At 38.8% G+C, this 25125-nt stretch overlaps 1 protein-coding gene across 7 annotated transcripts in view; it reads right to left on the reverse strand.

Moving 5' to 3' along the window:
* ST3GAL3 (ST3 beta-galactoside alpha-2,3-sialyltransferase 3) overlaps nucleotides 1-25125 on the reverse strand; it is a 168056-nt gene that overhangs the window by 114306 nt on the left and 28625 nt on the right. For 4 of the 7 annotated variants that reach the window (XM_015811358.1, XM_015811359.1, XM_015811357.1 and 1 more), the window contains exon 2: nucleotides 16910-16957. The exons of the other annotated variants lie outside the window; for them this stretch is intronic. In XM_015811358.1, the coding sequence (XP_015666844.1) occupies nucleotides 16910-16957 (48 nt within the window). The remainder of the gene's footprint in view (nucleotides 1-16909; nucleotides 16958-25125) is intronic. 7 annotated transcript variants of the gene reach the window in all.

Raw genomic sequence — 25125 nt, forward strand, 5'->3', positions numbered from 1 at the left:
TTTGTAGGAAAGTAATTCAAAAAAGCTCATGATCACTGATAACAATTTAATAGTAAATGTACAATAGAAACACAGAGACTAACAACTAAGCATCATGAGCTCAATAAACTGTACATTCTTTGTGCCAAACCAAACATTGGCATAATTGTGGTGTTTTCCTCTGAGCATCTAGAATCAACCTAGTTGTTGGACAACTAAGTGAAAAATGCTTAGACTTATTGCTGTGTTCTCAACAGACCACCCAAAGAGTCAACAGAGCAGAAAGAGTAGATATATGGGTAATCTGTCCACCTTCACTTATTCCAGCTGCATCCATATATTTACACAGAGAGAAGAACACTAAATATTCTCTCGGATGCATTGCTCAATGGATAAACCACAAAAACAATGACACTTTTCAAGAATAATTATGAAGCACTATATACATAAGTTAAATCAACGAATCAGTGCAACAGCTTCAGCGGCAGCCTGACAACATTTTTTCATGAGAAGCCACTCACTTCTACCCATAGTAAAGGAAGAAATGATGCTTGCTTTTTGATACTCAGGAACTATCTGTGTACAGGACATCCTCAACTTATAACAGTTCATTTAGTGACCGTTTGAAGTTACAACAGCACTTATGATCACTGCAGCATCTCCATTGTAGTATGATCAAAATTTAAATACTTGGCAACTGAGACATATTTATGACAGGTGCAATGTCCAGGGGTCATGTAATCACCTTTTGCGACCTTCTGACAAGCAAAGTCAATGGGGAAACGAGATTCACTTAACAAACGAGATTCACTTAACAACTGTCTCGCTTAGCAACAACAATTTTGGGTTGAATTGTCAATGAGGGAAGCTGGATTCACTTGATTCACGTAACAACTGCAGGGATTCACTTAACAACCATGGCAAAAAAGGTCATAAAATTGGGTGTGACTTATTTAACAGCCACCTTGCTTAGCAATGGAAATTCCAGTCCCAAATATGTTTGCATGTTGAGGACTACCCGTATTATGGAACATAATTGACCTGTTGCATAACATTGATGTATTTGTTTGATATTTTCAAGTCTGCAAAAGCAATTGTACATTTTGTCTATTTGATTTATTGATAGACATTTTGGCAATGGGTTTTGGATAAAGGTTGCAGGAGTTCTTCAAGCACAAGATAGCCATAACTGAAAAAGCATCAAAGTAAATGGAAGATGAATAGATCTGCAAATTAAGCAACAGTGTGAATGTGGCAGTAAAATCAGGGGTTCAGAATTGCTTCACTCCCACCCCTTTTGATTCTTTAAATAACATTGATGTTCAGATAGATATTATTTATTACTGAAATAAACTTTTAATTAGGCTGTGCAATGCTTTGGATTTGATTTTGAAAAGGAGCTTTGGAACATGTGGAAGTGCAAGCACAAATCCTCTATAGAATTTGTTCAAGCATCAATCCATTTCTTTTCAGAACCATGTAGCAGCAGACTCTGGGAACAGATTTGGCTGCTTTAATGAATCACAGAGAGGTGCTGTTTTCTGTCTATTTGAAACAGTTCTTTGCAATTGAATCTGAAGCATTGCACATCCCTGTTTGTTATATTACTAATTGCTAAAGTCTCCTAGTGGTTTATAATAAAATATGAACATGATATCAAACATTATGCAGATCAAACTTAAAATAACCAAAATTTAAAAGCCAATTCACAAAGATATATTTCAATGTGGTTTAATCCAACAAAGAAAACAAATCTATACAGCAAATCTATGGCAACAGAAAAGGTTTATCTCCAAGTCGTTAATGACCCGATGGAAATACAGGCCAGTCTTCTTCAAAAAGCTCAGTGATGGTTCATGGTAGGAAAATCACATACTGTAAAAGCTCCTTTCTCAGTTAAGAACTATATACCAATCCAAATCGCACTTTAAAAGTAACAACCAGAACTTTCTATTTGATCCAGAAACAAACTGGCAGCCTTGGAACACTTATAAAGAAAGTAAACTCTGGGGACTGGGAGTAAACAGGCAATAAAGAATGCAAAAGGACACTACGAGCTCTTTCTGGAAGGAAATAAACTTTAGAACATTGGATGACAGATTAGTTAAATACACTGAGTCAGCTTTAACTCCTAATGAGTGGACAAATGCTCACCATCTCAGTGTGCCTCTAGTAATAATTTATAGCACTTCCATAAGCAGTTCTATAATTTTTTTTGATGCTGTCTATCCACCTTGTTTTTTTCCTTCTTCCTTTAATCTTGTCAAATATTTTTTTTCCCAATTCACGGATTGCTTGCATCAAAAATGAAAAGTTGGTACATGTTGATCATTGCCTCAGGGGAGCAGTTAGTCTTTATTTGATTCAAGCTCATTGTTCTTCTTATGATTCATGCTTTAGAACCATCTCCAAAAATATAATTCAAATGCATCACCTTTCTTTTGCTTCTTCTCAGTGTCCAGCTTTTATATCTGCCCATATCACCCTGGAAAGATCATTCCATTAATCACTGCTGTCACCGAAATACTTACATCTTTTATTATCTTATTTGCCATTGCGATCCTCCCTAGGATGAATTCATTTCTTTATTTCGATGTACACTACCAATTTTTATCATTCTTGAGGCCACTTTCACTTCTTTGCTCAAATTACAAGCCCAGATTTCTTAATTAACTCCATGTTTTTCACTTTCCACTTTCATAAATTTTCATTAATTTTAGCTAACAAAGTGATACTGTCTACATATCCCAAATTTGTAATGCTTTAACCTCTTAACTTTGTTTAGTTATCACATCTTCCAAGAGTGTCATTCTTATAATAATATTTATTTTAGGGGTAAAAAAGTACAGGCAAAATGCGTATTTATTTATTTGAGCTTTATCCTGCCTTTATTATTTTATAAGTAACTCAAGGTGGTGAACATACATAATACTTCTTCCTCCTATTTTCCTCACAACCACCACCCTATAAGTGGGATTGGGCAGAGAGAGAACAACTGGCCCAAGTCATTCAGCCTGCTTTCATGTCCAACATGGGACTGCAATTCAGTCTCTTGATATCTGGGTCAGCATCTTAACTATTACATCAAACTGGGTCTTGCCCCTCTATCTTTCCTATTCTGAACCAATGTATTTCTCCAAAACCTGTTTTTAGAGTAGCTTCTTGTCCATTGTACATGATCCTCAGATTTCTGGTTCATACATTGCCTTGATATATTTTCACTAATCGGCTTGATGTAGACACCATTGCTGCAATCGGTATGCGAAAGAAAAACTTTTGTACTTTCTTGCCCTTACCATTATCTATCTTGTGTCTTTCTTCCATTTCATTTTTCTCTGTTTAAGTTATCTATTTAAAACTTTATCTAAAGAATTAGCTCAATGATTTAATTTTACTTTCACATCTCCTTTCTTTGGTTCAGATACATACACCTATCTTTCTAATCTCTAGGCTACACAATGTTGTTCCATGTTTGTTGACACAGAACTGTTTAACTGCCTCTTCCCCAGAGTTTTAAACAGTTCAATGAGTACTTCATCTATGCCTGGTACTTTCTTATTTGACAGCTGTCTACCACAGCCTATAACACTTCAATTCCTAATGGAATCAGTTCCTAAATATATTCTTTCTGCAAATGTTTCTGTCATACTATTATCATCTTTGTAAAGAGTTTCACTGTAGTCTTTCTATCTTCCTTTAATCTCATTTGCTTATATTAAATGTCTTCCATTAGGAATCCCACCTTAGATATCAATGTTTGTGTTTCAGTGATCTTGAAAACTATTTGTTGACATTTTTGACTGAGTCCTGTTTTCTCCTTCTTTTCATATTTCACTCTAGAAGTCTACATTCAGTTATTATGCACTCTTCTTGCTATCCAAGTCTTTCAACTTCCATCTTTTCTTTTTGGCTACCATAATAGCTTGTTCTAAAGACCACTTGAATTTTCCCCTCTCTCAGTTTTATAATGCATTTCTTTATGTTACAGTTTTCACCATGTCTTATATTTCTTTCCAGCACCAGAATCTTTTTCATGCATGTTAAGTATGCTGAATCTGTTTTCGACATTTATGTTATAATCTGACTGCACATCCTCTAGGTAAGACCTTGCAGACAGTCCCATTCTTTTTAAATATCTATGTTAATTCATAAATTTGGCTACCAATATTTACAAGATGATCCATACTCTGCACCTGGAAGTTATCCAAATCCTGCATTCCATGCTGTGGTGGGATTCAAATATGTGAACAACCAGTTCTCTGTGTGGATGCCACTTCCGGAAGTCCATTCTGGGCCTGGGCCGGCTGAAGTGGTGCAAACCGGCTGAATTCCACCACTGATTCCATGGCAATTATATGTGGTGTCAACATAGTCTGTATTTATGCTATTTGACTTAACAAAATATTTTGGCGAAACTTTATTAGCCTGGCTCTTGTGGTAAGACATGACAATGTAAGTTTTTGGACAAATTGAAAATAAAAAAGTGATCAGGTCTATATGTTACCCATTTAACAGATTTTAAAGAATTCTAATGTGAGATTTGTCTTCTAAAAAAAACAGATCCCAGGGATTGAAGCATATTCAGTGTAACTCTAATTAATAAAAAGGATTAAGGAGGATACAGAAAAGTATAATTCAATTATTTTAATCATTATTCTAATAGAAGAACAAGTCTTACTGAAGAAGAGATAATCCAAGCAATTAAATAAAAAGCTTGTTCATAGAAGAATGTTTAGAAAGTTCATGTTATTACAGGTTATTCTCAACTTAACAACTGATAGCTTAATGACCATTTGAAGTTATGATGGATCCCTGAAAAAGTATTTACAATGCAGTTCCAAAGTTCCAATGGCCATCCCTCTCAGTGGCCACATAATTGTATTTTGGGCACTTGGCAACCAGAGTGCATTTATGGTCCCATAGGCACATGACCATGATCTATGCTTTTGCCAAAAACCATCATTAACCTCCAGGTTTTTGGCAAAAGTGTCCCACAGCAAAAAATGGATTCACTTTATAATCAGAGTGTTCAGTTTATGACCATGGTGTCTGCTTAATGACTGCAGAAAAACAGTCATAAACTTGGGTTGGTCACACAATGATCTACTCTAAGACTGTCATAACCTACTATCATAATTACAGTACCAGGCTCAATTACAATCATAAATTGAGGACTACCTATCATCAGATTCTCTTACTAAAATGGGCTGTTACTGCGCTTCCCCAAAACATGTCTCCATTCATGTCTACTGTATAAATAAAAACTCCATATTGAGGTAATAAGGTCTTATAGAACATGAGTGCCTGTAAGAAACTTGTTGAAATATTTTATGGAACTACTATTACACTCCTGGCTCTACTTCATTAAAGGCTGCTCTCTGTTCAGTAGAACTAATCCAAAATGTACATTTACTGAAGCATACAAAAGCACAGAGTGTTATCCAAAGAAGGAACAATAAGGACCACATGTTTTCTAGAAAGAATTTAAGAAAGCCAGTAAAATAGCATAGCATAGGATGAGGAAAAGTCAGAAATAGAGGGCAACAGCACCTATTTTAGCATTCAGAGTCAGAAATTCAAGATCAACCAGACTGTGTTTACCCCAGAAAGACCTTTTACATTCAGCAATTCAGGGTCAAGTTACCCTTTCTATTAGATGCATAGCCTACAACTGACCCTATTTTTTAAAAATTCTAAAATAAGCATGGGGTGTTAATGGGTCCACTGTAAAAAACTAGAGAAAGATTAAATCACTTCCTGGAATTTACAACTTTACCTCCCCACCCCATCCCACTCCTTTTTCTTGAACAAGGTTAGAAAAAAGAAAAAAGCCTTGACTTTACCTAAGGATTTTCCCCCTCCCGTATCTCCCTCCAACAGCAAAGAAGAAAAAAATTGGGAATACAATCAACCAAGGGTAGAAATTTTCCTCCATTCTTTCATTTCCATTTACAAATCATATTTATTTCTAACATTGTGCACATTTCAGTGATTATGAATTAGCCTCAGGAAGGTCCTGAAATATGCAGTGATCCGTCCAACATAAAGTAGGAGCTACTGATTACTTTGACCTTGGCCAAATCTCTGGATCAGTGGAGCACTCTGGATGACCATGTTGAAACTTTATCTACAGACCCTAATACAAAGACAGTTTTGGGCTTCCTAAACACTGCATGTTTTCTCAGCACCAGCAGGGAGCCGACGTTTCATATTAACACCCATGTAAATCTGACTCTCTAATACAGCGGTTGTCAACCTATGGGTCGCGACCCCATTTGGGGTCGATCGACCATTTCACGGGGGTTGCCAAGCAAGGCTGTCCGCCATTTTTTTTTCCTTTTCCGGTGGGTGCCTTACCTCCCTTGAGCTGGGCCAGCTGGTGGTCAGCCTGCTCCGTCTCTGCTGCTTGCCAGCTACGCCTCGGCCGGCGCAGGGGGCGGAACCATGCATGCGCGGCGCTCCCAGACAGAGAAAGTCCTCGACTTACGACCGGTTGGGTAGTCCTTGGCTTATGACCGGTTTAGTCCTCGACTTACGACCGGTTTAGTCCTCGACTTACGACTGGTTTAGTCCTCGACTTACGACCGGTTGGGGGTCGCGGCATTAAAAAGGTTGAGAACCACTGCTCTAATAGAAGTCAGACTGGTATTTAATACTTTGACACTGGTTCCAATCCAGATAAATCCAATGTCTCATGCTTTCTTAGAATAAAATAAGTACAGTCAATTACATGCTACGTTTTAAACATAATATTATGATAAAAGTTTCAAACAGTTAGTTATTATTTTCTGAAATGTCTATTGCTTATTTCATAGGACCACGTATGTCATAAATATTTGGAGGCGTTAAGAATTTTAAAAATGAAATATTCTAGGTACAACAAAACTTGCTGTTCTACATTCAACTTTGTTTATATTGTACCATAGTAACGATCTCATTTCCTTGTTTTCTCTCCCTGCCTTTGCTTACATACAGCTAGTCCTCCACTTACAATTATTCATTCAGCAATCATTCGGAGTTATGAAAGCACTGAACAAAGGGACTTAAGACCCAAGCCTGAAGTTAGAGCCATTGCAGTGTCCCATGGTCACATGATCAAAATTCAAGTCCATCCACATTTATGACCGCAGGAATGCTTTAATTTACCCCACCTGGTTGGGCACACTGGTTCTAGGCTCATACCATCTTTTGGGCTGGATGGGTGGCATTACTCCATACAGACCAGGTCTGCAATATGGAGGACTTCCTAGACCAGGGGTAGGCAACTTGGGCTCTTTTATGATTCGTGGACTTCAACTCCCAGAATTCCTGAGCCAGCAATGCTGAGGGGAAAGGGAGAGTTTCCAAGCTCAGCCAAGCTGGCTCAGGAATTCTGGGAGTTGAAGTCCACAAGTCATAAAAGAGCCCAGGTTGCCTACCCCGTCCTAGACTCATGACTCCTGCTAGAAAAGCAAGTGGTGGGATCTTCGCACAGCTTTGTGTTGTGTGCAAATTGCACATATTTGTAGATCAGGAAGTTCTACTCAAGAGTTAATCATGCCCTAATCACCTCCAGATTGGACTACTGGAATGTGTTCTATATTCAAGGCCTGCCTTTGAATAGTACCTGGAAGTTTCAAGTTTTCTCTGCCCCAAGAATGTCACCCCTCTGCTCCACAAGCTGCATTGGCTGCCAATTTGTTTCTGGGTCCAATTCAAGGGGATGATTCTGACCTTTAAAGCCCTTCATGGCATGGGATCTAGTAATCTGAGGGATTGCCTCGCCCCAAATATACAGCCCATCCTATTAGTTCCCTCAGAGAGAGCATGCTATGGGTTCCATCTGCATGGGATCTATAATTGATGGCTCCCAGGAGGCCCCACCGAATATGCCATAGTGCCCACATTATAGAACATTCTCTCCCCACACCTCATGAAGTTGTATTAGCTTGATCCATGCTAGATGGGAAGACCCACAGGACCTAGTTGTGTCATCAGGCATGGGGGTCCCAGGAAAATAGTGACATTTAAGATGGCTCTTTAAGATGGACTATATTTTCATAGAGATTTTTAAAATGATCAGTTTTATAATGATCAGTTGTATGCCACAGTGACTTCTGGTGAGAGAAGTGGTTACACAAATTTCATAAATAAATACCGATACTCCTTGATGTATGACCACAATTGAGCCAAAAATTATAATCATGGATCAGTGCAGTCGCTGAATGACTGCAAAGCTCATTGACTGCAATACAAGCTCTCCCCAATGCAATTGTTAAGCAACAGCACATATTGTTAAACAGAGCATGGGCTGCCTCAGGGGGTTGGGGAGGACTTGGGAGACATGGTGCAGGCCCAGGCCTGCACTTTTTTCATGCCTAGGCCTGCAGTACTTTCTCAGTTCACACTTGGCCTGTGCCAGGCCTTCCTGGATCTCCTTCACTGCCTGAGGCACTTCTTGCATAGCTTCTGCCCAGCTAGATCCCCATAGGCCTTGGGCCTGTTTCTCACCCAGCTGGGTCCCCACAAGTCCTCATTGGGTCCCCTTCCCATCCAAACCCAGCAGTGCAGGAAGGGGACTTAGATCAGTGGGAAACAGATCCAGGTCCTGTGGGACACAGCCAGATGGAAAGGACACTCAAGAGATCTAGCAGGATGGGATGAGGGAAAGTTGGTAGGGAGCAGTTGCAGCATCCCTGAAGTTAATGTTAAGAGAAAGCAATTGCCAAGCACCCTATTTTCATCATGTAACCACAAGGGTATTGCAGCTATTGTAACTTCAAGTGCAGGTTGTATGTCCCTTCTTTCAACACTGCTGTGATTTCACACAGTCGCTGAACAAATGGTCATAAGTTGAAGACTACCTGTAGCTGCTTCAAAATGCAGCAATGCAAGCAATAACAAGGGCTTGCCATTATGTCCATGCAAGTTGCATTGGTTACCAATTGGCTTCTGGGTGTAATTTAAGGTGCTGGTCATTATCTACAAAGCTCTTCAGGGCATAGGGCCTGGAAATTGATGACTGCCTGTCTACTGTTTTTTCTGCCCATCCAATGCATTCAGGCAGAGTGGATGCTCTCCAGATCCTATTGATTAGATCCCGTTACAGGTAATCCTTAGTGTACATTGGCAATTTGGACTGGAATTGCCTTTGCTAAGCAATGTGGTCATAAAATGCAATATCACTTGACACACTGCTTAACAAAGGCAATTCCAGAAATCCAGGTCGCCACTGGTAAATGAGGAACACATCGGTCATTAAGCAAGGGCCTCATGTGATCGTGACTTCTAACTTCCTGGCAGGGAATATTGGAAATCATGAGCGCTGTGATGTTGCAATCACAAGATGGGTGCTGACTGTCCAGATCATGATCATGTGGCCATAGGGATACTGTGATGGCCAGAATTGTGAGAGCCAGTCATAACTACACTCATTCAGCACTGTTATAAGTTTAAACATGCACTGAATGACTGGTCAAAACCTGAAGACCACCTGTACATTACCCAGAGTCTTCTTAGAGTTGGGTGGCCTTAAAAAAAATCAAAATATATAAATAAGCAAGCCAGGATCATGGACCTTGGGAGGCTTTATGGCCCCAACTACTTGCTCCCTTTTTCTGAGTCTGATTTAGATGTCACTGCTATTCCATTCAGTGTTACATATATCATTCATGAATGCAATTAAACATCCCTAAGTGAATGTTTCACAAAAGGTGCTTTCACTCCATTTCAGAAGTTGTATTATATTTCGTAATAAAAGTCAAAGATAATAAAGTAATATACACAAGTTCTTGGTGACCTCTAGTGTAAGTCAACTTGATCTGCAAAAGATGTGAAAAAATTAAGATAAAGACTAGAGATTATTCTACTGCAAATACAAGCACATTAACGGACTCTTCTAGAAAGATTCTCATGCAGAGTGGTCCCCATCCCATAGCTACAGATGGTCAATAAAAAAGGGCTAATAGTAATAATTGCTGCAGTATTTGACAACCAAGGCTTTGCAAATTCAGTTTGCATTCATCAACTATTCCAAGATCTTTTTCCCAAGTAGTGATGTTAAATCTCTCATGAGAAGTCCATAATGCCAGGAAAAATGAAGAGAAGAGGATGACTAGCAGCAAGTAGGACTGACTTAATTATAACAGCAATGAAGGTACCCGAGATAACTCAAATGTCAGGTTAGAGATAAACCATAGTAGGTGTTAATACCAACTTGATGGTACATCATCATCACTGCTAATATAGCAACCCTCATCCTATTCCTAGGCATTTATTTCTAATTCCAAAGATAACTTATATGAAAAAAAAACTTAAAAAAACATTTGTAGCATTCTGTCAACAGCAGCTTATTTTTGTCAAGCTTCAAAACTGACTCTCCACCCCTCTTTCCAGAATAGCTACAGAGAATTCAAAAGCTTTCTTTTCATTTTAAACTAATTATTCATTGTGTCAAGCCTCAAACAAACAGTTATGTTAGCTATATCTCAAAGACAAAAAAAAAAGATCAAACTGTTGTTTGTCACCTGGAGAGTCACACAGAAGACCTTTATAGCATCTCCAGTGCTATTTAGACATGTGGGCACAAATATAGGTTTAGCATTTTTTTTAACTAACAGCTTCAAGATCCATTCCTCCCTCCTTCATACACATGTACAAACCACAAAATTCAAAATCCAAAATCCTGTGGATATCTACTTTTGAGATCATAAGAATTGAGGGGGGGAATCCGCCATGTACCTTTTTTAATGTGATGGCTTCGAAGTATTACAGAGCTCATCCAATTTCAATTATGATTTACAATCCATACTTGGTACTCTCCTTACACATCCTTTCCAACTTTAGTATTATTTGTTTGCCCAATTTACATAAGAACCTTCCTTTGTTTTGAGAACCATTTATTGTGATCCCAAAGGTGCTTTTTCAAAAGACAACTGGACTTTTGAAAAAGCACCTTTGGGGCAACCATGATCTGGATGACTGAGATTCTCCATAGACATTTTTTGTTATGCTTTAAGGTCTTTCTCGTACTTTTCCACATGCTGCAAACTGAAATTTTCCAGAACAAACCCTTTTGTCTCTGTGGTCTGCTCTTAAGTAGTTCTCCTACATTCCATTGCTCACATTGGTTGTACTGGTTACCACAGAGACATGGTTCAAAATGCCAGGTACACCTCCATTCACCGATTCAAGGAAATCTCAGTAATACTGGAAAGAACTCAAAATGCCCCAAGAAAGTTCAGCTGAGCAATGAAACAATTTTGGAAGATTTTATTTAAATAAGTCTAAGGCAAGTCAAAAGCAGAGATTTGTTAATATGCAAGATGAACAAAGGACTTACTGGAAGGAGATGGGGTGGGAGCAATCTTAAGAACCTGAAGCGATTGCATAATGAGACATTAGGGCCGGGAAATACAAAAGGAACTAACAGAACCACTGTTACATTTCAGAATTCCTGGAGAACTGATCAGGTCCCACAAGGCTGGGAGGAGGCCTTTAAAAGAGTCAAATATGTCCCTGTCTTCAAAAAGAGAAGGATTTCAGAAATTGCAGATTTCTCAGTCTGACATCTGTACTAGGTAAAATATTCAAGCTTCTTAGTAAACGCCATGTTAGTGAGTACTTGGATAGGAATGCAACAATTAAAAGTCAGTGAGGATTTCTCAATTAGCAATCATATTAGACTAACTTAATCTTTTCTGATAGTCAGAATTCCATGGAGATAGCGTATTTCAACTCAACAAATCATAAATTTCTAATATACTTAAACATAAAATGTAAGATGATACAGCGGTTAGATGGACTTATAACTAGTTGAGACATTGTACACAGAGAGTACTCTGTATTGGCTTGGAGAATCATTTTTATTAATGACCTTTTTGAAGGCACTAGGGGGATTATTAAATATGATTATTAAATTATTAAATTATGCAAATGATAAAAAACTAACATTAGCACTTTTTTCACCAACAGAAAAAAATTCAGGCAGCATGTAATAATGAACAAGGCTGAAATCAAAGGTTGAAATGTAACAAGAAGAAAAATTAAGTTATGTGTATATAGAGAAAAAAAGGAAGGCATAATTATGGGATGAGGATGAACTAACTTGGCATTAACACATGTGAAAAAGATCTCAATGTTCACAATTAATACACTGATAAATCAACAGGGTAATGTAAAGAGGTATTAACAGATATTTAGAGTCAAAACTATCCATCGATCTAAAAAGCATATTCTACATGAAGCAGGGCTTTGGATTAGATTATTTTTAATATTTCTTCTGATCCTAAGATTCTACAAAATGCTTTATGTTGTTCATTTAGAATTATTCCTTGCTAGACATGGAATCAATGCTAGGTGATTCTATTATAGGTAATATCCCCCAATACATTTCTTCAGTTGGTTGGTAGGTTGATTAACTGATTGATTGTAACAGATTACGTTCCATCAAGTTGGTATAGACACTTAGAAACAACTTAAGAGACATCCAGAGGATTGGTCAACCAGCAGGCATTCAAGTCTTCCAACACTGCACCCAACAGTTTTGTATTCCACTTTGCTGGTGGTTATCCTCTTATTCTCTTTTCTTCCATCCTTTCTAACATTATAATTTTTCAAGATTAAGTCTTTGCAAAATGTGTCCATCATAAAATAATCTCAGTGTGAAAACTCTTGGTTGTTTTGTTCCATGATCTTTTCGTTTTCTGGGCTATCCACGGTGTTTTCAAAAATCTTTCTTAAAACCAACATTCAAAAGCATCCCACACTTTCTATCAGACTTCTTAAAGGTCCAAATCTTGCCTCCATAGCATTTCACAGGGAAAATCAGTAACTGCATAATTCTTATCTTTATAAGTATAAACACATCTTGGCACCTGAATATATTTTCTAAGGCTTCACTGTTCCCCTACCAAATGCTAGTCTGCAGAATCTGAGTGCTGATTCCTTTACTAATTCATAGTTGATTCTGAAAGGCAGAAACTATCCACTACTTCAGTTATCTTCATTGTCAAAATATATCTCTTAAGCGATGTTAATATTTTGAAAATCAGTTACAATACTCAGGAAGCCAGTCTGTTGCAGAATTATTTTTACTGACTATACTATGTATAATTTTTAATCACACAAGAAAAGGAGATTGCAGATTGATGTATTTGATTGAAGCATAATCAAACAATGGAAACTTTGATGAAGGCAGAGAATGTTAAACCAGCTGGTTGTAAAATTCTCAATACTGCTGTTGAAAGATGTTAGCATGCAGATCATAAATGTAATTTTACACCAAGGCACACACTATGAGGGGTGTTGCAGATTGGGACACAATTCTTCTTGACACTAAGTGCTCTTATTTTATTTTATCATCTATTGCAAGAACACAATTTAAATGCTTGTAAAAGTCTATAGTAATTTTGTGGAAAGTGCCAGTCCAAAAGAAATCTATTTAAAACTGTCCTCTTCTTCATGGAAGAGTCTTCTTCTTTAAAGATTATTCCACTCTTGTCCTCTCTAGATCAATTTTAACAAATAAAATTGGTGCCAATGTTTCTTAATTGCATATGATTCAGAAATTTGTTAATAAAATATTTGGTTTGGTGATATACCTCCACAAGATGTGCTTACTCCACAAGATAAGGTCATTATAGTTATTACTGGAACCATGGCAGTCATGAATGGAAAGTAGATAACATCTTCGATATCTCTGGTGTTATCACTTACACAACACTCCTTTCATGAATCTGCTCTATTAAGTCACTTTTTTCTAAATATCTTATATGGCTGTGTTTTTTATTATACTACACACACACATAACACACATAAAACTCCCTTAAAAAGTAGCAACAATGTTACCATTTATTTCAAAAATGTTGTGAAAGTAGTTATTTGGTATAAGTGACATTAGATCTAATTGTATCTAGATGGAGTTGCAATTTTCTATTGGTATTTGTCCATGCAGTTTACTTGGCAACATTTTTGGAAACTGTTTGCCACAGCCTTCTTCCTAGGGCAGGGGTAGGCAACCTTGGCTCTTTTATGACTCATGGACTTCAACTCCCAGAATTCCTGAGTCAGCATAGCTGACTCAGGAATTCTGGGAGTTGAAGTCCATGAGTCCATGAGTCATAAAAGAGCCGAGGTTGCCTACCCCTGTCCTAGGGATAAAGCTGGCTTTATACCAGCAGCAGGACTATCCTGATGTGTTCAATCATTAAATGAAACTATCTCTCCCTCTAGACTATTATTTTATTCTCATTTTTTTAATTTTCAAATAAAAATAGGCATCACTGTGGAAAAAGATTTCTTAATTGCCACTAATTAATTAACGTGCCATTAATTGTCACATAGTATGTGCCATTCTTAGGAAGCCTCGGAAGCTTCCCAAAGGCTTTCTGAAGCATTGTGAGAACTGTGTGCGTTATTTGGAGAATGGCAGGCATGGCCTTCTCATCTCAGAAGCCTCAGAAGTTTGAGGTAGTACGCGGCTGCGGTGGCAGCAGCACCACCACTGGGTCTGAAATAAGAAGCCCAGGGATGAGGGGGGCAGCTAGCAGAGACTGCTGAAGGCCATGGGTCTCTACTTCAGCCCCAATGCCATCAACGAGTACTATTATGCAGGGTGGGCAAAAGGGGAAGAGATGGGGGGCGAGAAAGGGGATGGAAGGACATGGAGGCAGAAGAGGCAGTCTCTTGCTTTACTGAGGTCCGGAGCTGGGAGGAATGGCTTAGATTGGGATGGATCCTTGCTTAATAACTGATAGGATTGCCTAACAAAGGCAAAGGGGATTGCCAAGATTGTCATCACTAACCAATACAAGTAACATCATGCTTTATGACGGTATTGCTTAGCAAAGGAGATTCCGGTCCAAGTTATCATCATGACTCAAGGACTACCTGTAATAACAATGGCTGAGTGTGGAAGGTGAAAGGTTCTTCTTTAGTTTTATCTGTTCCCAGTACTGCAAGAGGCACAAGAGATGTGGATTTCTTCTCAGCTCCCTCTTTCAATAAGGAAAGCTGTCCCTCAATTTAGCAATAGACCACACAACTCAACTTTGTTACAGAGATTATTTTTCACTAGCAGAGCTAGTCTTAAACCTAAATTACTTTCAACAGGCAGGAATATCATAAACTGCCGCCATTTTCAAGCTTCTTCTGGCTATTTGGCCACTGATACAAAGAGAATAATTCAAATCTGTTAAAAAAGGAAATAAATTGTTTTCTTTTAATCATATTTTAGCACTTCTGAGGCTTATATGCTACATGAGAATCTACTGGAGAGGTTTTATACAATGGAGAGATGAACCCACTTGCTTTCTCTTTAAAACTTCAGTATATTTTCCTTCACCAGGTAAGGCTAGGCAATCAGGGAGAAGATCATGCATCCAGTCCAATTACCTTTAGATTTGCAGACAGAAGAGCAGAAGCAGCTTCTACTTACAAAAGACTAAAGTCCAAGGTTAGTAATTAGGCTTCCCTGTTGGGGTTAGGCAGCAAGCTACACCTGATTGCTTTCTAGCAGGGCTGTGTATATTTCAAAAATTATTTGGAGGAAATGCTTTGGACCTCATACAAATGAAATACCTCTATAATATTTATTAAATATTTGGACTTCTTTCAGGCCTCTGTGCTTTCAGCTGCAGCATCATTTCATTCAGGCTAATACTGCAGCCTTAATAGTTGATCTACTTTACTGAACAGCAAAAAGAGGAGGTGAACTCATGTGAAGTCCAAAGCTCTTTTTTCAAATAATTTTCAGTGAGTGCACAGCACTACTGGGCAGGCAAAAAACCAGAGGCCATGTTGGAAGGCAGTAAATATTCTTATCACAATTTAATCAGTATTCTGAAAAGAGATTTTCATAAGGTAAGAACTAACTAACTATAAAGAGAAGGTGGTTCAGAACTTCTTTTAGGCCACGTGCTTACATAGATTAAAGGGGTTAAGGGATAAATCAACTCCTGTTCTCCCAAGCTATATTCCCTTGCTGAAAACTATTTATTTGGGGTCTTAGCACAACCTCTTAAGAACTGTACCTTGTGATTTTTAGCTAAATCATTCATCAATCACAACTTACAGCTATTCCTTATGTTCCACACCGGTTCATAGATATTCTAACACAAAATGAGCACACTGCTTTTAAATTCAGGTCAATAATGTTCCAAAAATAAAGAGGAAAGGAAGTGTCTCCTTGAACTCACTATCTCCATCTGCAGTAAAAACATTGGAGTTACAGTTACAGTTAAGGCAGAACATAGTTCCATCTTCACTCAAGAAGCATCATCTCCATTTTCTTCTACATTTGGAAAGATAAATCAGTTGATGTAACATCTTTTGGAATAGCATTTTTCTCGAATTACAGGCATTTCTAGGGGCATTTTAATAAAGAGGTTATAATGTGGACTCAGCCGACCTGAATCTTTTTGCTGCTAATTATTAGCAAACTCACAAAACAGACAAGGAAAGTGGCCAGGGATTTACTGACTTATGGTAATTTACAAATCCTGTTCTGTTTTGTTGCTACACCATTGTCAGTTTTTATGTTAAACTTCCCTACTTGTTTTGTTTATCTAATATAGCTTACTGATATTACAGTTTAAATTTTATGTTCTGTATAAGGGTTTTTTTTTATTTGCAAATGTGACCTCCCATCTAGAATAGCCTTCTCCAATATGGTGCCTTCCAGATGAGTTGAGACTATAGCTTTCAGATTCTCAACCAATAAAATCAAAAGCACAATTTAAGTAATAAAAATGTAGCATCGGGAAAATAGTATAAAGGCTATGTTCTCTTTAATTACCTATTTTCAAAGGACTCATCAAATTTCCTTCAAAGGCTATCATGAAAGATAATCTTAAATTGTGATTAACAGCTACTTATCTGCCTCCCAACATGGCTGTCACACATAAATTGGCAATCTTATTTATGAGAGAGAAGAGGGGACAGGAAGTTGTACCTGAGCCTATTGAACGTCCAACGGAGTCAGAGGAAAGAACCACTGAATCTGTAACACAAGAGTACAAGTTCATTTTTCCCTTGTCATATAAACTCTTACTTGTTAATAAGAAACTCCTATTTCCTATTCCTCAAAAAAATCAGGCTATTGACCAAACATGCAGCAGAGAAATTTTATCATAATATTAATCTAGCTCCTGAAGTCAGTCCTAGTAGAATGGCCTAGATTTATATACTTTCCTGAAAAGAAGTAAGCAGTACAATAAGAGATAAACTCCTACAATAACTTGTTGACTCACAACAAAAAGTCATTTGGAGCATGTTTGCCATTCCCTTTTGAGGAGCTATAAATATTTAATGTGGGTTCTAAATTTACTGCAGCTATTTTAGTTGTATATATGTTTATCTTGTAACAGAGAACACTGATCGCATTAAATTACTATATCGTAGAATGTGTAAATGTGTATAATAGCTAAACATGACAATATAAAAAGTATGATGCCTTTTCATTGCGCATGGTTAGAAAAAAAATAATATATTTTGGGGGGGATGAATAGGGAGTTCTTTTCTACAGTAAAAAGCTATAAAACGTCTCAAACATAGTATAAACTTCTTCTAATAAACAGTGTTAGAATTTAATTATTGTGTTTCCAATCATTAAAGGAAAAATTGATCTGTTGGAATACAGGAGAAGGGGATGGAATAAAAGGTAATCATGGTAATATAATGCCATTTATTTTGATAAAATTATTCACTTTTCTTATCATCTGACCATATGATTCTTCACAATGGCTGTTATCTTGATTTTATTTCTCCTTTCTTATTTTCTAGTACATAAGTGGTTTGCTCATCCACTTCTACCAACAGCTGTCCAAGAGATAACTGGTATAACATGGATTTTTCCACTTTTTCCCTTGATGTTCTAATGCCAGAAACTGGACTTCAAATTGCAGGTATAAGTTCACATTTCTACATTGGTAAATCTGTTTTAAAAGTCACCTTTTCCAGGAAGCTTTTAGTACAGACTCCAAGTTCTAATATCTACCAATAAACAAGCTTAAACACATGTAAATGAAATTATTATTATTGCTGTTATTTTAAAAGCTTATTAATGCAATCATAATTCTAATTTCTCAAATTACCTCATAACCGAAAATGAAAATATAATTTGTTGTGATTTCCTTTACAAAGGATATATTTATATTATGCTTTTCCTCTATAGCTTGAGGCTTCCAATTCCTCCATTTAAACTTGTTTATTTAATCTTAAAGAAGTAGATACTTAAAAGGGGATGAAAAATCAGTTCTAACCATGATGGATCATCATTGTCCATGATCCCTGCAACTCCATTAACGTTCAGGTTAAAGAAAGCCACGTACATGTACACAACCTGAAGGCCTTGTATTAGCCACACTAGGTAGACCAGATTATGAAATCAACTCCATTTTAAAATTACTTTTATTGAGACCGGCTATTAAAGCAAAATTTTGCAATTTTGATTTTGCTGTATCTCCTCCTTATAGTTCCACAAATTAGTCTGAGTCACTTCTAAATGTTACCTGGATGTTCTGGACTTTAAAAATGCTTTAGCCTCTGTTGCCTTGGCAATGAAATCAGCTTATCTCCATCAATCTTCCTTCTTCTTTACACCTTGCTTGTTGTGAATAAATACTAACAATACTTTTGCTATATTCTGACCTATTGACTCTTTTTAATATCTTGTTTTTGAAATGTAGCTACTACATCAGTTTTATCAGAAGACTTAGAGGTTCCATTCATGCCACCTAATTAGAAAGGACTTTCCTCCTTGTGTTGCTGTTTTTCCTGTTGTTGTTGTGCTTTCGAGTCAGTGTTCTCTCATGGGACTGCCTGGGCTAGTCCCTGAAATTTTCTTGGCAAGATTTTGAAAATGCCAATAAAGCTCAGTGTAGCTCACGGTTGAAATGAGGGGTCCTTGGTACTCTCTGAGCTTGGTTGTTTCCTTGCCGATGTTTCATTACGCAAATTAGGTAACATCATCATTGCTAGTGATGAATGGAATGTAATGTCTACAAGAAAACAAGCAAACTCAGAGAGCACTAAGGACCCCTTATTTTGGAAGTGGTTTGCCACTGCCTCTTTCCTAGGGCTGAGTGACTGGCCTAGAGTCATCCAGCTGACTTTGTGCCTACAGCAGGACTAAACTCCCAGTTTCTAGCCTGATGCTTTAACAGCACACAAGACTAGCGCTCTTACTTTCCTCCTAGTCCCCACTGTATTCCTCAAACAAGTAAAGAATCTACATATTTTATTCACTTATTAGATTAATCAAGCTGTGATGTATTGATAAGGAAGTACAACCCATAAATAGTCATAAGAAATGGATATAATAAAAGTTGTTTAATCTGTATTAATTATCTGAAACTCATCATATTCTTACTCACAAATTTTAAATACACTGGACAGAATTTTAAATGAAGTTCCCTAAAGAAGTTTATGAAAATAAAGTTCTCTTTTCCCCATTCACTTTCTAGTTACCCAGGCTTTTAAAAATAATTAAAAATTATGTCATGGAAGCTCTCCTTAACTATAGGACAAGGGATGTTAAGATTTACGGGAGGAAAGAAGCAAGCCTCTGCCCAATTCATGGCAATTTTTCCTGCCCAGTCTTTCACATCACATCATCTGGATAGGCTTCCGGTTTGTCACAATATAAAGAAACTATGCATTTGTCGCTGACCTTTGATCTTTGGCAGAGCTGGGACACAAGTGAATTAATCATCCAGCAAAATAAGCATATGCTTAGGGCACCGAGGGAAGGGGAGTGCCACATTCAACTTTAAGTGAATTTTTTAAATTGTCCATATCTGCCATATTCAAATTTAATCTTCATTGTTAAAAATATATGTTCTTTGGCATGGTGAATGACTAAAGTTTAAAAGTTCGATTTGAAGGTACCATCAGATATCACATTTGTTTCTGTCTCATTGCATACATTTTGCTTCTGTTGAGGGGTATAACTGCTGGACAGTGCTTGGGGTATTAGTTGGCCTTAATCTATTTGGGAAGATAAGGCAGCTGTCCTAATAGTTTTTAATCTCTCAGTGAGATTTCAATATCATTGATCATGGTTTCCTTCCAGATTGACTTGCAAGGATTGAGAGTGGAAGGTTATGTGTTGCAATGCGATTTCCCTTCTTCTGTGTTTGATTTTAGACATTGGCTGGGGGGGGGAGTGTTGCACTTTAAATCCCTGCACTGTGAGGTACCATAGAGCTTGATGCTCTTTATCCCTTCTGTTTAACTTGTATGTAAGGTTGCTGGGTGACATATCTACCAACATAAGGTCAGGTATTAGCCTATTAATGATACTCATTTCTATATTTTGTTTCCAGACTGACCAGGTAATGCTGTCAAGGTCTCATACCACTGCCTGAAGGCTGGGAGAGTCTGGATGAAGAAGTACATGTTTAGATTCAACCTTGACAGGACCAAGTGGCTCTGGGTTCATGGACTTCTCATTCCTAGGAATTTTCCATCCCTCATTCTGGATGGAATAGCACTCCATTGATGGAACTAGTTAACAACTTGGAGGCTGTCCTGGACTCGCTATTCCTGCTTAAAGAGCAGGAAAAAGCTGTGGGCAGCAAGGTCTTTGGACAGATTCATTTTGTGTGCCAATTGCACTGACTTCTGGATCAGCCCTATTCCTAATCAATCAATCTCTCATTGGGATTTTTGTAATGCACTCTGCACGGGGCTGTCTTTGAATACTACTACTTCAGACAGTGATCTAGAATGCTGCAGCAGCAGCAGTTAATGAGTGTGTCTCCATATGCCCATATAATATTTCTGCTTCAGGTTTCCAGCTGCAATTCAAAGTGCTAGTTGTCACCTAAAAAAGCCCTTCAAGGCACTGAGCCTGATTATTTGAAGGTTCATTTTTCTCCTGTGATACGTATCCATCCAGAATGATCTGACAGGGTTAGCATGCTTTGGGATCCATCTATCAAGTAAACCTATCTGATGGGCCCTGGAAGATGTACCTTTTCCATCATGACACCTACCCTTTGGAACAGCATCCCCTCAGAGATACAAACAGCCCCAACTTTCCCTGGTATTGGGCTAAGGCAATAATGGCGAACCTTTTAGACACTGAGTGCCCCAAAACCGCCCTGCTCCTGCTCCCGCCCACCTCCCTCCCCGTTCCACTCTGCCCCGCCAGCCCGCAGGGCCACCTACTGCCTCCATGGCCCATCGCAGATCACCCAGGCATCCTTGCAGTGCCATGGCAGCCACGCCCTCCGCCTGCACCCCACAGCATCATCTGCGTGCAACGAGGTGCAAGGACGGAGTCTTGTCCCTGCTGCCCGGCTGCCATGCCCTTGGCTGCGCTGCTCCGCATGGGCCATGCCCAGGGGCGACTTTGCTCTGGGGGGCTGCTGGTGAGGAAGGGGCCATGGGGGGAGGCAGGGCTGGAGCGTCGGCGCGCATGCCCATAGAGAGGGCTCAGAGTGCCACCTCTGGCACGCATGCCATAGGTTCGCCACCACTGAGCTAAGGTATTACATAGGCTCACTGTGGGTTGTTTTGCTCTTATTGTGTTTGTTGTCTCCCTGTTTACACATCTTTTCTCTTTTTTATGGTGTTGTTATTTGCGTTTTTAATCAGTATACCACTCAGAATTGTCCCCAGTGGGCAGCCTACAAATATAACAGATAGACAGATAGATAAAGTAGGTCCTGAGATGAGCCAGAGTCCTTTCAGGAGGCTGGGAGAAGAGGAAGGGGGATAATTTTCCTTCTATGACCTTCTTTCAGTTAATTTATCTTGGGCTCAAAATTATTCCCTTGTAAGAAATAATTTCCCGTTTTCTTTTTCATCATTATATTCAAAAGCAGAAAAATAATTCTCTGTGCTAGGAAAAATATAGTGTTTAGAATTGTATGTACAGACTGTATACTATATTTTGAACAGAGTTCTGAGAAATAATAAAAGAAACCACAGGTCCCACAGGAATAATATACACTTAATAACAGTTTGATGCAGTTCTTGCTTTACATACCACAGGAATAGTATTCTCCAGAATCCAAACCAAACATAGCGAGGCCCTGACATTTATCTGGCAGCTTCTTTCCTTTAAAATAGTGCAGACCTTGAACAACATTTCAGAGAACTATTCTTTCAAAACTGAAAAAAAAAACCCACATCAAAACAGCTCCTATTTTTAGTGAATATTTAAAATAGGCTATTCCCAATTGGATGCTGGCTTGCAATCAAAATATATCATATAAATTGAATTAATTAATAAATAATAATAGTAAGTAAAAATCATTGCCAGCTTCTGAATACCAGGGGGGAAAGTTCAACACCAGATATTTTCAGTGCTCCTGCAGGGCATGTATAAACTAATAAAGCGTGCTGTTTGTGGACATTTCAATTCTCAATGCCATTTAAAGGTTTAACACCTATATATTACCATGGTGTTTTTTAAATTATTCTTGAAGTTGTCAGCAATCACAGCCCCAGTTATTTATTCTGATGTAAGTACCAGCAAAGAGCCAGTTTGGTGTAATGGTTAAGGCTTCAGGCTAAGAACCAGAAGTCCATGAGTTCTAATCCTGCCTTAGGAACAAAGCCAGCTGGTGACCTTGGACCTGTCCTTTTCTCTCAGTCCTAGAAAAGAGGTAAATTATTTCTGAAAAACCCTGCCAAGATACAGCAGTCTCCAGGCAGTCTCCAAAAATCAGACATATATAATAATAATAATAATAATAATAATAATAATAATAATAATAATAATAATAATAATAATAATAGTAGTAGTAGTAGTAGTAGTAGTAGTAGTAGTAGTAATAAAAGTTTCTGTGAGGGAGTTAGTGTTGGGAGCAGAGAATGTACCAGTTGATGTCTCTGGATTCAAACTGGATAATTAAAAAAAAACATGTTTTCATCTATCATATCACAACAAATCCTCATCCCAAAATAGATTCTCAAGCCTTCTCTCTCCATATAATATTTGTATCAAAGTTTATTTAACTGACATCACCAGTCTTAGTTTTTTCCTCACTTTTATTTTGAAAGGGATCATGAATCCTGTGGCATCCAATGCTGAGATTTACACTAGAAAGAGGAGCATAAGGAAGATATTTGGGGCCTTGACAGGTATTCAGCTTAGTAGTTTTCACATCACCTTTCTTCAGATATTCAGCTAAACTGAAACTGGGCAGAGAAAGGGAAACATATGCTACTCCTGACTCCTCCCCCCCCTCTAAACTTTCTGCCAGAGTTCTGAAGGACAGCTGCACTGTGCTCGCATTTGTATGAACTCAAATCTCTGCACAATCTTGGAACCAGCTTTATTGCATGGAAGGGAATATTTTTACTCAAATATACTACCTCTTCTAATCTACAAGCATGTAGGAGAGATTGGAACTGTGAGAAATGTCCTCCACTGCTGACTTTAAATTCCTCCATATATCCACAGGTCAAAGCATGGCTAACCAGCGTCCTGGTGCGTTCAGCCTTTGGCCACTGAGTAAATACTAAGCAAAGCTGCTACATGAGTGAGGCCTCTCCTCCAGTAGCCAGTTTTCCTAGGGTGAGTTCCCTGGAGTGGCGTAGGTGGCTCATTCTTGCTGTGCAACACAGTCCCTGGGATTGTGCTGTCCTGTTCACTCACATACACACGTAACTGTGGTTTAGTGAGTGTATTAATATTGCCCAGCAATTCTCTTCACTAAAAAACCAGAACTGTCCCAAGTAAGTCCAGCAACGAGAGACCAATGCTAGTCTGCAGAGCAATGGCCAAAGAGTTCACAAGGCACTTGAAAATTTCTCAATCAAAATAAAGCCATCAGGCAAACTTAAATCTCCAACACAAGAGAGTTCACAAGGCAAGAAAAGTCCAGAGTTCCCAAGGCACAATCCAAGTCAAGGCATGGTATCAATCCAAAGCGAGGCAGGAATCGCAATGACCAGAAAACACACAGCTAGGAAACAAACACATTGTTCCCAGCATCTGCTGTGCTAAATAGCCAGCTTCTGGTGCAACCCATCAAAAAGGGCAAGGCTTTCTCCTCACAAGTAATCTGGCTAACCTTCTCTGCTCCTGCCTTTTCTCTGCCTTATGTGTTCTTGGATCAGGTGCAGAAGGCAGTTCTTCATCTCTGACCGGCTGCAGCTGCATGCTTTCTTCATCTGGAGCCTCAGGACTGTTCTGCTGCAGCTGCACTTCAGTCAAATCCCTCACAGGCAGCTGCTCAGAGCCATCAATCAACTCAGCTTCTGATGTGCCAGGAGCAGGTTCATTCTCCCCCGAGTCGACATCTAGAGAGGTATCTGGAGAAGTGTCCAGGGCAATCTTCACAGGGATTGAGCAACTTTGCAATACTGTTGAGCCAACAGGAAATGGAAGAGACCACGAAGCAAGACCTGCTAGTTCAATTCTATTGTGCTAATTATCCCCAGCTGGGTTTTTTCTCCTCCCCCCATCTCCCCAGCAAACATTCCTAGCAGGAACTTAGAATTCATAAACCCCATCCTGAAATATTTGGCTGGACACAGTATACTGAGCATAAACTAGAATCTCAAACTGCCCAGAATAAGTGTGCAGGCTCAGTGACAATATGCAGCATGATGTCTCCCAGAAAAGCCACCCTTGTAAGAATGGGATAACGAGACTGGAAAAGAATGCCTTGATCCTGGGTAGCCCTCAGGAGGAAATTGGAATTGATGAAGCACTCATTGCTGAAAGCACAAAGGCCATCGAAGGAGAGCCCCAGCCGCAGGAGCATGTTCCAGTTTTAGATATGCAAGCCTAATTTTTTTTGTCTGCCATTTTTTTTGTCCGCCATTTTTTTTCCCCTTTTCCGGCGGGTGCCTTACCTCCCTTGGGCTGGGCCAGCTGGTGGTCGGCCTGCTCCGTCTCTGCCGCTTGCCAGCTACGCCTCGGCTGGCGCAGGGGGCGGAACCACGCATGCGCGGCGCTCCCGGGCAGGGAAAGTCCTCGACTTACGACCGGTTGCGTAGTCCTCGACTTACAACCGGTTTAGTCCTCGACTTACGACCGGTTGGGGGTCACGGCATTAAAAAGGTTGAGAACCACTGCTATACATGAAGAGGTCCCACAAATCAATTAAGAGTCATAATGCCACAAAGTTTGAGAACCTTGGCTTCAGTAATTTTCTGTTTATTGAACATGCAAATAACTTTACAAACAGCTTAACTCTTCTGATT

The sequence above is a fragment of the Protobothrops mucrosquamatus genome, unplaced genomic scaffold, assembly GCF_001527695.2.
Source record: "Protobothrops mucrosquamatus isolate PMUCROS unplaced genomic scaffold, P.Mucros_1.0 scaffold39, whole genome shotgun sequence".
In the NCBI taxonomy this organism is placed as follows: Eukaryota; Metazoa; Chordata; class Lepidosauria; order Squamata; family Viperidae; genus Protobothrops; species Protobothrops mucrosquamatus.